The following is a 14,354-nucleotide window of genomic DNA, read 5'->3' as shown; positions in this document are numbered from 1 at the left end:
TCAAACGAGTTAGGTTTAGATTCAACGAGTTGAAACATTGAGTGTTGTATTTGTTCGGTGACAGTAATAATTAATTATGATTATCAAGCAACAGAGGATATGATAATGTTAAGTATTCGATTATATATATGTAAATGCATTGGCTTTCTCACTTATCAAATTATTTTTGTTTCTCAATAACATTTGTGTTCCTCTTTCTTGGGAGTTTGAAAACTTATTTGTATGCTTTGAAATGTACCAAAGGATAAAGTCAAAATCATTATATTATAATAATAAACTACCATTGTTTATACTAATTATACCACTTTGTGGAAAAAATCAAATATAAATGATTAATACCCCAATAAAATTCTCAAGTACCAAAGTATAAATATATATATATATATATATATATATATATATATATATATATATATATATATATATATATATATAATTAAAATGTTCCATGTGTATAATTCAAACGCTGAGAAAAACTTTTCGTTTTCAATATTGAACAAAGAAGAAATAGTCGAGAAATTATAATATAATAACAAAAGCATGATACGAGATTTTAGATGAAAAACTTTAAAATTGAAAAAAATACCATATAAAGAAATTTACTGTGAACACCCTCGTGTCAAGTACCGTAACACTTTCTCGAGAATTTTGAAATAGTTTTGAATGTGAATTATGATATAGGAAAGAATTTCGTACCTAAACATTGTATAAGTCATATTAACCCAATCCAATCCATTCAATCCGAAGTTCGTTTCACCATTTGCAATCTCATTTTCCTTTCACTCTTACTTGTTATGCTCTCAACATCTCTCATATGTACGGTAATCCCATTATTCAAAATTATGTTGGCAAAAGTTGGTGGGGATCGTTCTTTTATCTCTTCTCCTCACTCAAGAGCTGCTTTTCGAATGGTTTTCTGCAAAATGTCGCGATAAAAACGATGGAGACTGCAGCATTGCATGGCTTCGTTATTCAAAACCTTTTCTGTTACAAATCACAAATGAAAATGAAATGACAATTCTCTCTAATTCCCTCTTTTTTTTCCCTTTATTTTTCCTCTCCACTCTTTTCAACCTTACCCCTTCACAATCCCTTTCAAATTCTTTATCACATCACTGTAAACTCCTTCAAAATCTCCCCCATTGTCTTTCCCAAAGCTCTCTGTTAGAACAAAAAGGTAATTGTAAGTTTTTTTTCCTTTCTTTTTTAGTTCTTGGAAATGCTTGTGGGTCTGTTTCTCATTCTTTTATGCTGTTCTGATTGTCTTCTTCTTGTGAGCTCTTTGAATGATGAAGGGTTTGTGCTTTTAACACTTAAACAGTCCATTTCTCTAGACCCAGATGGGGCTTTCAGCAATTGGGATTCTTCTAATGAAACCCCTTGTTCTTGGAATGGGGTTGGTTGTATAAACGAAATTGTTGTTTCTGTTACCATTCCTAAGAGAAATTTGTATGGATTTCTTCCTTCTTCTCTTGGTGCTCTTTCTGGGCTTCGCCATTTGAATTTAAGAAACAATAGGCTTTTTGGGAGCTTGCCTTTTCAGCTCTTCTCTGCTCAAGCCCTACAGAGCTTGGTTCTTTATGGGAATTCCTTTTCTGGATTTGTTCCAAATGGGATTGGGAAGCTTAAATACCTTCAAACTTTGGATTTATCTCAAAATTTCTTCAATGGGTCATTACCGGCTTCAATTATACAATGCAATAGACTTAAAACCCTTGATGTTAGTCACAATAACTTCACTGGTTCACTACCACATGGATTTGGAACTAGTTTTAGTTCTTTGGAGAAACTGGATCTTTCATTTAACACATTTGATGGTTCCCTTCCTAGTGATTTGGGAAACTTGTCTAGTTTACAAGGCACTTTTGACTTGTCTCATAATCTTTTTTCTGGTTCAATTCCATCTAGCCTTGGCAACCTACCTGAAAAGGTTTACATTGATCTCAGCCATAACAATTTGAGTGGTCCGATACCCCAAAATGGTGCTCTGATGAATAGAGGACCCACTGCTTTTATTGGTAATCCTGGGCTCTGTGGTTCCCCATTGAAGAGCGCATGTTCTTCAGGAACTCTGAGTGCAAGCTCACCGTCCTTGCTTCCGTTTCTCCCAGACGATCACTCGCCAGGGATTTCTGGCGACCATGCTGAGAAGAACAGGGGATTGAGTAAGAGTGCTGTGATTGCAATAGTACTTGGCGATGTGATTGGTATATGTTTAGTTGGGCTATTGTTCTCATATTGTTATTCTAGAGTATGTTATCCAAGGAGCAAAGACAAGATCGGGCATAATTCTGATAAGGAGAAAGGAAGAAATGAGTGTTTATGCTTCAGGAAGGATGAATCTGAGTCGGTTTCACAGAATGTGGAGCAGTATGATCTTGTGCCATTGGATGCACAAGTAGGATTTGATCTTGATGAACTTCTCAAGGCATCGGCCTTTGTTATTGGCAAAAGTGGGATTGGTATAGTATACAAAGTGGTACTTGAAGATGGAGTTACGTTGGCCATACGACGATTGGGCGAAGGCGGTTCACAAAGGTTTAAAGAATTTCAAACAGAAGTAGAAGCAATAGGAAAGCTAAGGCATTCCAATCTTGTCACTCTTAGAGCCTATTATTGGTCTGTTGATGAGAAACTGCTCATTTATGATTTCATACCCAATGGAAACCTTGCAACTGCCATTCATGGTACAATTTCACAACTCTTTTGTGCACAAAAATTATACATGAAGCTTCATTTAGTTATCATGATGTCTTTATCCAACTCCTTTACTTATATACTTTGTTTGTTTCTTTATTTACGATATCGACAGGAAAGCCAGGATCAGTATCTTTTACGCCATTATCCTGGTCTGCGAGATTAAAGATCATGGAAGGAATTGCTAAAGGAATTGTCTTTCTCCATGAATTCAGCCCCAAGAAGTATGTTCATGGAGATTTGAAACCCAACAACATACTGCTCAGTGAAAACATGGAAGCCAAAATTTCTGACTTTGGCCTTGCTCGACTTGCGAATATTGCTGGAGGAACCCCAACCTTACAATCAAGTCGAGTGGCATCCGAGAAACCGTTAGATCCAAAACAACCGAAAACTGTAACATCCGAGATCATTTGTAGTTCATCTTCCAACACAGGAACTTGTTATCAAGCCCCTGAATCACTCAAAGTGTTAAAACCATCCCAAAAATGGGATGTTTACTCATATGGTGTGATCTTACTTGAAATGATCACAGGAAGATTCCCATTAATCCAAGTGAGTTCTTCCTCTGAAATGGATCTTGTTCATTGGATTCAACTATGCATTGAAGAACAGAAGCCACTTTCAGAAGTAATAGATCCATATCTAGTTCAAGATGCAGATAAAGAAGAAGAGTTCATCTCTATTCTCAAAATTGCTATGTCTTGTGCTCACGGAAGCCCCGAAAGGAGACCTACAATGAGACACGTTTCTGACGCCATTGAAAGGCTATCGTCTTCATCATCATCGAGGAACTAAAAACGCACACCACACAGAAAAGAGGAATCAAAAGCGATAGGGAAGTTTATGTATTAATTAAGGTAAGATGAAAGATGATAATGACCTTCCTAAAGTTTCTTTGACACATACATGTCCCTTGAGATTAGTTGAGATACGCGAAAACTGACCACTGCGAGAGTATAAAGAAAAGAAAATGATGGTAATGACTTTATTTTGATGTTTGTAAGATTCTTCTTGTTAGACGTGATTTTGAATAGAGTTTAGGAAGAAAGTAGGGTGTGGTCTGCCCCAAGAGCATGCTGTTTTATAGATTTAATTAATAGCGTTCAGATTATGGGGAGAAGCTGTCATCTTCTCTTTTGCTCTTTTTGCAGACCTATGGAATCCTTCTTGGGTTTTTTTTTTTGCTTCTTTCCAATTCAATGAAATTATTTCTATGTTATTTTAAGCTCAATCTTACTTTACTGTTATTCTATTTTTTTTAGATGCTAGTAGTAATGGCAGTAATAATTCAAAAGCATGCATTAGGATACTTTAAGCTAATCATACCAAGAATGCAATGGCATTATATCATGCTACATGAGAAATAATTTTCTTTTATCCAAAATCTTATAGTTTTTGTTTAGTCCTTTGATTTTAAAATGATACATGATTTAGTCCTTAAATTTAAGTTTGGTTTCAGTAGGTCTTACCATATTAGGTTTTATTTTAAATATCCCAAATTTTCAATATTTACGATTTCAAATTCGATTTTTTTATTAAATATTCACCTCTTATATTAATTGACTCTAAAATATTAAAAGAATTATAGTTAATTAAGTTTTGCTATTTTTGGTTTCATTTCATACTTAAATTAATTGATAGACATTAATGCTAATAAGTAAAATTTCCCTAGCTACACTAATTCAAACAGAACTTCAGTTTCAAATCTAAAATTGTAAAAACTAATCTCAAAATTTTAAAATTAAATATGTAACAGTTTGAATCGTTGACACCTGAATGAAAACTAAACCAACCTAATTACATTCTTCTCAAAACTAAACATGGACCAAAGATTCTGAGATGAGATGTCAACCAAAAAGTTCTATAATTTTAAAATCAAATGGATGGGTAAATTTTTTGTTTCATATTATTATTTTATATTTTTTGTTATTAAGTGTTGGAGTACGGTAATTTGAATTGTCTGAAATGACACTTCTTTTGAGATGCCAATTGCCAACCAAACCACACAGCTCAACTTTGTCTGTTTTCAAGTTCCAAACAAAAACCCTTTTCTGTTCTTTTCTGCTTTAGCTTTATTCTCCACATGTCTAATACAAATTGTAATAAATTTCTTTTCATTTTTGGAGTATCATTTTTCATTTTTCATACTGATTGTCTCTTTCTTAAAATAGGAATTTTTTTTTAAAATTGATTCATTTTCGGCCTATCCTGTTATTCCATCTGCCGTAATTGAAGGACTCATGTTTACTAGTATTTGTTTTTAAGAAACGAGCATTGCCTTTTTCAGAAGCGTAAAAAAATGTCTCTTTGGCATTTTGTTATTTGGAAGAAATACCACAAATACACTTGAAAAAAATGTCATACGTTACAAAAAAAAAAAGTGAGACGAGTCTTGACCTTTCTCCGATTCATGTAGGTAGGCGAAACTCTCTCTTCAAGGAAACCTCATTTGTTTTCGATTAGAGATTCTAGAGTTCTTCATGATTGTGAGATACATTGGTAGGCTTCCTTCTAGATTAGGGTTTCTAGAGGATTGAAATGTATTCGACTATGATTTTTTCTTTTAATTTCCAACTAATGCATCTCTAAATTTTTCTCTCAGATCGTCAATAAAAGTGTCACCCAATAAGAGCATGTTCTCAATTTCGTTTTTTTCCTGATATTTCAATGTCTATTAATTTAATTTATTTTTTCTTCTTATTATAAGTGTCAACATGTTTAGATATTGTTTATCCACAAGAAAATAACAATTTGATTGTGTTTAAACTTTGAGTTAATAGATTTTGATATTTTTGTGTATGCATTCATACTTCAATTCTCGCATACGATTTTGTGCACCACGTTGCCTTCAAATATATAAAGAGACCAACATTAATGTGGGTCGCATCATCAACTATGTTACATAGATTGAGTAGATAAATATTTAATAGTAATAATAAAGATGGAGTATATGAGTTTGTTCTTGAAAATAAGTGGTCAAAATAAAATTTTGGTCACGTATGTGGTAATTTGGAATCGATTCCAATTTCCAGACAAGAACAATGACCAGAAGAGGCAAGCAAAAGTTAAATGTTTTCACTTGGTATCAAATCAATCAACCAAAAGGAGGTATAGAATCATACGTCGTCCAGCAAGTAACCGAGCATTTTAGCATAAGAAAACAATATAAGAAATAATGATTAAAGCTGCACGTCCACAATTTAGGTAACTCATCACTTACCAACCAGCTGTTTCTGCCAAGCTTGGCGAACAATACGGGAAGTTAGAAAAGTGACTAGAAAACCAAAGAATTGTTATGTGTTTCAGGTTCAAGCACTTACTCTAAGTCACTGCAACCTCCTTTGCATCGAACTCCTCCCTAACTATAACATAGTTTCCAATGCAACAATATTTCGAAATGGAGAACTTTTCTTTTCCATGATGTTCCATACGATTTTCATGGCTTGAACCAACCACATCAAAGATGCTTTGCGAACACGCTCATTTCGCCAATAAACCAACTGGGGGATATTAAGAGAAAATCAGAAAGTCTAGAAACTTAACAAATTCTTGAGAGGTGTAAAAAGTGAACTGAGAAGTACAAGTTTCTTCAAGCAATGAATGTATATAATACATTAAGTACAAAAAAGAAGAAAAAGAAAAAACATATCTATATATATATTACAATAAACATTACAAGCTCTATTCTAAACATAATTTTGTGTGATCCGGAACAGGTACCTTGATTATATTTGACCTTTTCCAGTAATCCTTTTCGTTAAAAACAGAATAAGAAAACCTGGATTTAGCACTGGTTAATGAAGCTTGCATGTCAAAGAAGTCCTTCAAAATCTTCAAAAACCTCTTTGCACATTAGTCTACAATATTCATTCTGCGAGGAATTTTTTTATCTCCAGCCATGCAGGAACAGTAACCAACATCGACTTGAAACCAGTATTAGGGTGTGATGTTTGAACAAATCGAAGCTAAAGGAAAATTTGATTGTTGGGCGGTGCATAATCAAATTGCATCATGCTGGCTAATAAATTCAATGATACATGGATACACCTGTTCCACCGCCTGGAAGTCGATAATGGCAACATCAAATATATTTAGAAAACACAGGAAAGAATTTCTCGTTAGATATAACTTGAATTCATTATTGAATTCCTTGCGAGTGGGTAGAAGGAAGGGAAAGAAAATAATACCAGCCGTCCTCCAACTAAATCGTAATGTGCATAGTGTGGACCTTCTGGTTCTCCAAAACATTTATAGGTAACAAGGTGCTCGGGAATAAGATTTGCCGTTTCTGCTTCATTTAAATCACCATAAGCAAAAGGGAGAAGAAAATAAAAATCTGCACCGGTGAAATGAATGCTATGTACCTTCTACAGCTACAGGTGGACAGATTAGATCCTGGTCTCCAGCAATTGCTAAGACTGGGACGGTGCATTTATGAATATGGTCCTTGTAGAAAAAGGTATTACTTCTGTCTCGTAAACCACCTTCGCGAAAAGCAGTCGTAAGTTGTAAGATGAGTTTAGCGGGAATGGTACCTGAATTCATAGTTGAACTTGAGCAATGTGACTTGGTAACTATATTGTGAGCATGAGAAAATGATAATACCAATAAGGGAGATGGAGTTATTTTCTAGACTGGTTGGTTGGTTCTCAAGTGAACTAAATTTTCCACAAATGAATAGATGAAAACGGGGAATATTTTCCCAAATATTTTTAACATGACTTGAACTTGCCTGTGAAAATATAGAAACTACTCGGTATCAAACAGATTTAGAAATTACATCCAGAAGGCCAAGGAACTGTCATGGTTCTTACAACAATAAATCCTTAAATAATTGACTTCCATGGTCTTAATCCATGTTCAATCTTCAATGCAAGTATCGGCAAGACTCTTAGAATGACTGTAGATGCTCCTGATGCCGCCCTCTTTATCATAAACTAGTAATTCCCTAGACGTCAACTCAAAGACTATAAAATATTCAAAATGAACTTAAGGACTATTTAACCCACGAAAAGGGACAAAAACTACATCATTCATATTACCTTGGTCCTTATCTAATTTCCTCACTATTGACATCCCACCAACAATATCTATATCAGAAAAATTGTACTACCAAATCTATTTCGTAGATGCTCCTGTTTGTATGTCCTGTTCCACAGAGTGTGTGCTTTGCCCCAGAAGAAGAGTAGGAGCATTCAGGCTTTGCAGGGATAAGGTCCACGACTGGAAGCATGGGGGAAACAACTTGAGGAGAAATCCTATTGATAAAGAGGTGGAACAGGGGTGGCCATTCTAATTAAACGAGCCAGGAGCCTTTACTCCAAATCTCCCAAGATCTTGAACAGTGGATGACTATTTTACATGACTGCAACACCTTACAATTCCAAAGAATTTTCTTCTAATAAATATTGCTACTAAAATCCTAACTACCTATCCCTCCTCCGATAACTTCTTTATATCTAATTCTAGGCTGCCTTGCATGACACTACACTTCTCATAAAATAGCCCATCGGATCATTCTGGATTCCGTATTCAAGGAAATTCATTTTCACCATTTCCTTTTAATGCTCAACAATATGAAAGGTGGTGGCTTTTGCTAGCCAATAACTTGGGTCCTTCTCTTGCTGCTTTTTTTCAGTCAACAAAAAATGGTGGACAAAGATAAGTGCAACAAGCCATACATCTCCCACACGATTTGGAAAAGCAACTATAGAAGTTCCCAAAGAAAGTCAGAATATTTCTGTGGGAACTATGCTGTAGCTGCAACAACACCCAATACCCTTGATGTCATTAAGAAAAGAAGCACCTTCGTAGCTCTATCACCCGGTTGGCCCTCCAGTTGTAAAAAGGATGCTTAAACTCAGGACCATCTCTTGTAAACCACTTTACTTTTGCATCCCACCTTTAGGATCACCTTATTCAATTCTTCAAATGGCACACTCCAAACCCAAATAGCTCCAGAAGCGAGAAGCCTACTCTCTGGTGTACCTTGAAGGGCATCTGTTTTTCACAGAGAAGGAAATCTTCGGCTGAACTTAATCTTGGCAGGGTTGCCAACCGGGCAATCTATGGCTTGAAAGGAATAAGTCTTCGACAAGAAGTGCAAGTTCTATGGGAAATTCTTTAATCACCTAAATTCCAGTGTATCGTGGAGTAACTTTTAAGCCCCTTTCAATTCTTACAGCTCATCTTTTACATGTGCCAACTGGAAAACCCTTTCTAACTTTCGCATGGGTTTTTTGAGTTGGCCTCCCTTCTCGTAATTTCATTGCATCAGTGAAATCAAATTGGTTTACCTTCTTGTAATCCACCATTGGTGGTCATTTCATTTGTCAACTATATCATGCATCAGTGAAATATTTTTGTTTACCTCTTAAAAATGGATGAAATTGGTTTCTCCTTAAAAAATAAAAAATATATACTCCCTACACGTACATGTGACTCAAGGAGAAATTGTTCTCATCAGTCCTGGAATTCAATAGAATGATAATTTGATGATTAAGTTGCTCATTGGATAAACCTAACTAACTAACTGAATTGTTTCTTCCATCCCCCTAAAAAAAACCTAGCTAACGAGGCAGTTTTAATTATAGTGGCAACCTTCGTTGATTGGCCTTGAGCTAGCTATTCCTTCTCTTTCCTCCATCTCCTTCCCCCTTCTCTGTCTTCTATCATTCTTCTTATCCTTCCTCCCATGGACTCCGACGCAGAAGCTAAGATCAATATTACCTAATTAGCAACTTAAATGCCCCATCATCTTGACCTAACAATCAGCTAAACTCAAGAGCTATGAAGAACTATTTCACAAACCTCAGCAACTAAATAGATACCAAATTCAAACCCACAAGGACCATGTGTAAGTTACCCTATCTATCTTTTTTTCTTTTTTCTTTTTTGCAGATAGTGCACCTAGTCAATTCAATGCTGACTCTCACTTATAGTAAAACCATAAGTGAAAGGGCAGAAACATTGATAGACCAGTTGAAACCGGTAAGTTGTAAGCTATACCACACAACATAAGCAACTGTTAAAGCATCCTTGGTATTAGAAGAGCATGTGATATCATAGACTTGACTAATCCACTTAACTAAAAGCTAATATAATCAGAGCAAGGGGAAAAAGTTAAGAATGATCACTTACAGAAATTGTTCAAGACGAGTTTTTTTAACATTTCAGGATGCATCATATCTTCTGCCGAAATAAGATTATTTAGCCAAGAAAAGACAATAGGAGAGCGAGATGATAGGGGATATGAAGCTGATAGCAGAGCTCCTAACGGAACAACTGGAACATTAAGAGCCTGTGCAGGGTCTGCCTGTAAGGCAAGTACAGTAATATTAATGCATAATCAAAAAACTTATGACTTGTTAAAGTGTTGAAATGATAAGAACAAAGATGCACTCCAAGATATTTGCCAACAATAAAAATTTCTGGGTCAAAGACGTTTGCTAATTTCTCAGTTGAAAACATTTGAACTTGCTTCACTCACAAGGGGCAAAAGCAATTTCAGGGCTGATTTTGAAGAAGTATAGTCTAGGGAAGACGCCAAAGTAACAACAGCAGCAAATCCGGGGTCTCTTTCTTCAAAACCTTACAAGAGAACAGATGCATAAGAAATCACTCAATCCATATAACAGAAAGAAAAAGAGTAGGGTTGCAATGCATAGTAAATGAAAATTTTTACTTAACACAAGCAAGTTAAGCATTAAAGATAATTTTTTAGAAAGAAAAAGTGAGACTCACTTGTGTTTAGGATTATTAAAGGATAGGAATAACCTAGCAAATGCTAACATTTAGAAAAACAATAAAAATAAGATCACACAATAAAAAAAACTTGCAGCTTAACTGGCCGCAAAAACTTAAGTTGTACAACTAGTAAGTTTAAGAATTTCACAAACAAACACCACAGAATACTTTAATGGTACCAATTTCAATAATGCATATAAGAGAAGCATTCATCCTAAGCTCATTCCTCATTGTATGCAAGAGAATCGACAAACATGTAATGCAAATACTACTCCAAAGAGTCAAAAGTGTCAAAATTTTTTTTGATAGAATAACAAAGCTTTAAACTTTGTAGGTGTTCAGTGGATCAAAATCTTCATCATGTTCATCACAATGGGGATGTAATACGGGCGACTGTTGTTAAGACCTTCCTTCACATTTCATTGTTTTCTTTGAAGAAGTTCCGGTACTTCTTTTCTTCTGTAACCATGCAAATGCTACAAATATTTATACAGGTTCTTTTCAATAGTTCGATCTGTCGAGTGACTAAGCATTTTCATTGTCAGCTTCATAGGACTTGAACATCTAACTGATACTGCATATGCTAGCATCTTAAGTATGATAGACATAATGTTTATCGATCATTTCAGCCAACAATTTATAGTCTTTCATTACATACAGGCAGGCTTGTATGAAAATTATTCAGAGTTGTAATTAACAAAACACATAGAAGGATAACCAGCTAAAACGGGAGAGAGATTAGAGTGCGCAGCATGCTTGATAGAGAGACTGCGAAAGAGGGGGAGAGGAAGAGCTTCTATATTTCCATAAAACAAAGGACGCATAGATAAAACTTTTAGTCACAGAAACATGAAGTGCACAAGAAAGTACACAAACTTACCACAACGAGAAAGTTCTGCATAAAGCAAAATGCCACCCATTGAGTGCCCAATAGCAAGCAATTTACCATCCCTTGGTTTGCTTATAGCCCTGATATAATCAATCTGCAAATGGAAGTCAACAAATTTTAATTCTTAGTGACTATAGAGCAACTTCCCATTTAAATTTAACTAAAATCTAACATGAAATCCGTGAGATCTAACAAGTTCAAATTCAGTTCAGAAACCAGCCACAGTTAGTGGCTGGCTGACTGTAGATATGGCCATTTCAACAAGATAAAATGTCACCTCACCGCAGCAGGTACGTCCTCCAGCAGGTAATGATCAAAGTCCCAGTCATACTTTACGATTAAATCAAGTTGTTTCTGAAAATCATCAATTGTTGAAGAAAATCGATCTTGCAAATTAAACAATGGAGGTGAAACGGATCGTTGACCGTCTTCAATAATTTCTACAAGCCTCTGACTCAAATCCCTGATCTGGCCAGCAATGACTGAGGTCTGCCCTGTTTCCAACAAATTTGAAAGCCTTCCCCTCACCTCATTAAAACGTTCTGATAATTGGGAATCAACTAAGAGTTTCGAAATTTGATCAAATAGTTTAGCAGACATAATCCTTGATTGACCTTCACTTAGAAAGCCAGAAAGCCGTTCTGACAGACGCATAAAAGTTTCTGTTAACTCTGAAACCAAACTTGACTCATCCCAAATTGTTGTTATTCCTATGAAATCTTCTTCTTCAACCATAGAAGAACCGTATTCTTTCCCATTGATGCAACTATCTGATTTTGCAAGGTCATTTAAAACTTTTGTTGACTCTTCAACCTCTTTTGAAGTTCCATTAATTTTGATCTCAGAGGATGCTTCCATTTTGTCAGATTTAACTTTAGATGAATGTTCAATTTCTTTTAAATTTGGTTCCTGCAAGCTCAATCCTGCACCTCGAACTTCAAGAATCCATGTATCAAACCCCTGGCCAGACATATACCTCGCAAAAGAACACTGCAAAATTGAAAATAGTACATAAAGAAAGGAACATAAGCTAATCCAACGAGGCCTAAAAAATGCACCCTTATTGAATAATGTCAAATTGATCGATATTAGGCCAGTCCATTGCTATTTCAGTAAGATTCAAAATGCTAGCAAATACTAAATTTCCTTTTGATGGTCTATTTGGCTCAAGCGAAACAACCACCTCTTCAACAACAAAGCCCAACAATTTGATCTCCTCCTTGACCATGTGTTCAATATTGCTATCTCTTGGTGTAAATTGTCTAAGCATTTCAATTCTTATAGTTTTGATTCACTATTGACCAAATGGAGATGTCTTTTGTAAATCCTTCGGACCGGGGCCTCTTTCCCCTCCTTTTTTGTAATTTCATACATCAATGAAATTGTCTCTTATAAAAAAAAAAAAAATGCTTGCAAATACAACCCTCAAGGACTAGTCATAGCCCATCAAGAAAATAAGAAAATTAATTTATTAAATCCTAAATACAAATCAAACACTCATTAATTTAAATTTAATGACTAAACAAACATTAACTAAATTACACAAATTATCGAACCTTCATCCTGCCTCACATCTTTGATTGCAGTAACACAGACTATCCGACACAACAAGAAAAAGAATGAATTTTATCTTTTGATAGCAAGGGAATATGACCAATGTGGCTGAGCTAAGGGAAACAAAATAGACAATAGTGGAACAGAGAGAACATGTAATAAACTCAAATCCAAGATACAAAAACCAGTGATAGTATCAAAATTATCCGGAAAGACATTTAAAAGTAGATGGTCAATTTTTGCAATGGTTTTAGATCGATAGTGAGGGTGAAAGTTGAAGGTTTGGGCCTACAAGGAGAACAGGAAAGGTTTTTTACGATAAAAAAGCCAAATGAAGTACAGCAAGTTCCAAGTTTAGATTTTTATTAACTAGTACTCATCCTTTTTGTTGGTTCTAACTATGTTCATTTTTTGGGTAATTATCAAACCTTAGGTTCTTATTTTAAAACGGATTAGTCTACAATATCATATATTAGCATTAATAAATTACACTACTATAATTTTTACCTAAACAAATTTTGTCATAGAGAAGATCATCAACCACTAGGTTGAGAAGGCAGTATAATTCCAAACGGAATCAAATACAATAAAATCTCTCAAAACTTTACTCACTTCAAATTTGGACATAATATCAATAGTAATCTATAAAGCATTAAAAACCAAAACCATTTGTCCAGAAACTCATAATTATATCTCCAATTGTTAGCACAAAAAAACTTACCCCAGGGGCGAGATCATAACCAATGGCATTAGTTCCAACTCCAGATAATAACAACAGCGGATGATTCCTCGGCGGCGCCTGTTCAATAACGTAGCACGCAGAAAAATAGAACAATTCAAACCTAAGCGTCTACAAACTCATATCGCAAATCAGAAAAACGAAGTTTTCATCTCGAATCTCGTAAAGTAGTGAAGGAATTAGAAATGACCTGAGGAGAGGGATGGTAGCGCCAGAGTGCAAGTCTCCAGTCAGAATTGGGTACAGAGACATAATGAAGCTCGTCGGCGGTACAAATCGAGGGCTTCTCAGGAACTCTAACAGCAGCACCGGTGGAGAATGCTCTCAACTTGAAGGAGGGGAAAAGAAGTTTACCTGAAAGGGAAGCGGTTCGCCGGAGCATGAGGTTAGGGGTGAGGGAAAGGAAAGTGGAGGAGGCGATGTGAAAAGCACCGCGAATGTCGGATTGTACCGTCGCCATCGGCGGAGGTAGTTGCGGAAAAGAGCGGGGAGCGTCGTCGCCGACCAAAGCGCTAATTTTATTTTTACTTTCTTGTGAGAGAAAAGAATAAAAAATAAAAAAACTGAAAAAGAAAGAAAGAAAGAAAGAAAGAAAGGAATACTATGACCATATAGGGAGAGATAGAGAGAGAGAGAGATCCCGCATTCACACTCTCGCATTTTGCCTCGCTTTTCCACGTTTTGGGAATCCGGTTGATGGTTACGTGGACTTCCCTACTCTGTACA

The 14,354-nt window shown here is 35.6% G+C and overlaps 2 protein-coding genes across 5 annotated transcripts; one reads left to right on the top strand and one right to left on the bottom strand.

Annotated features, from left to right (window-relative positions):
• Nucleotides 1-923: 923 nt before the first annotated feature.
• On the top strand, nt 924-3,925 carry LOC103504594 (receptor protein kinase-like protein ZAR1). Its single transcript, XM_008468961.3, has 2 exons — nt 924-2,687; nt 2,813-3,925. The coding sequence occupies exons 1-2, from the start codon at nt 1,220-1,222 to the stop codon at nt 3,493-3,495; spliced, it is 2,151 nt and encodes a 716-aa protein (XP_008467183.1). The 5' UTR covers nt 924-1,219; the 3' UTR covers nt 3,496-3,925.
• A 1,825-nt stretch (nt 3,926-5,750) lies between these two features.
• LOC103504592 (uncharacterized) lies at nt 5,751-14,261 on the bottom strand. 4 transcript variants are annotated; one of them, XR_007823505.1, is made up of 11 exons: nt 13,819-14,259; nt 13,611-13,688; nt 11,618-12,325; nt 11,327-11,429; nt 10,190-10,290; nt 9,841-10,015; nt 7,065-7,235; nt 6,888-6,988; nt 6,421-6,759; nt 6,021-6,200; nt 5,751-5,941 (listed from the first exon to the last, which is right to left on the bottom strand). XR_007823505.1 is itself a non-coding variant. In XM_051089727.1 (9 exons), exons 1-9 carry the CDS (start codon nt 14,086-14,088, stop codon nt 6,700-6,702), a joined length of 1,716 nt encoding a protein of 571 aa, XP_050945684.1. In that variant the 5' UTR covers nt 14,089-14,261; the 3' UTR covers nt 6,260-6,699. The 4 variants fall into 4 exon arrangements, 2 of the variants coding, with proteins under 2 accessions (XP_050945684.1, XP_008467182.1); XR_541112.2 differs by having other exon boundaries at nt 5,751-6,200; XM_051089727.1 differs by lacking the exons at nt 5,751-5,941; nt 6,021-6,200 and having other exon boundaries at nt 6,260-6,759; nt 7,065-7,184; nt 13,819-14,261.
• Nucleotides 14,262-14,354: the final 93 nt, after the last annotated feature.

This window comes from Cucumis melo, chromosome 9 (assembly GCF_025177605.1).
Source record: "Cucumis melo cultivar AY chromosome 9, USDA_Cmelo_AY_1.0, whole genome shotgun sequence".
NCBI lineage: Eukaryota > Viridiplantae > Streptophyta > Magnoliopsida > Cucurbitales > Cucurbitaceae > Cucumis > Cucumis melo.
The sequence above is the reverse complement of the archived record's forward strand: the minus strand, read 5'-3'. Positions and strand labels throughout refer to the sequence as shown.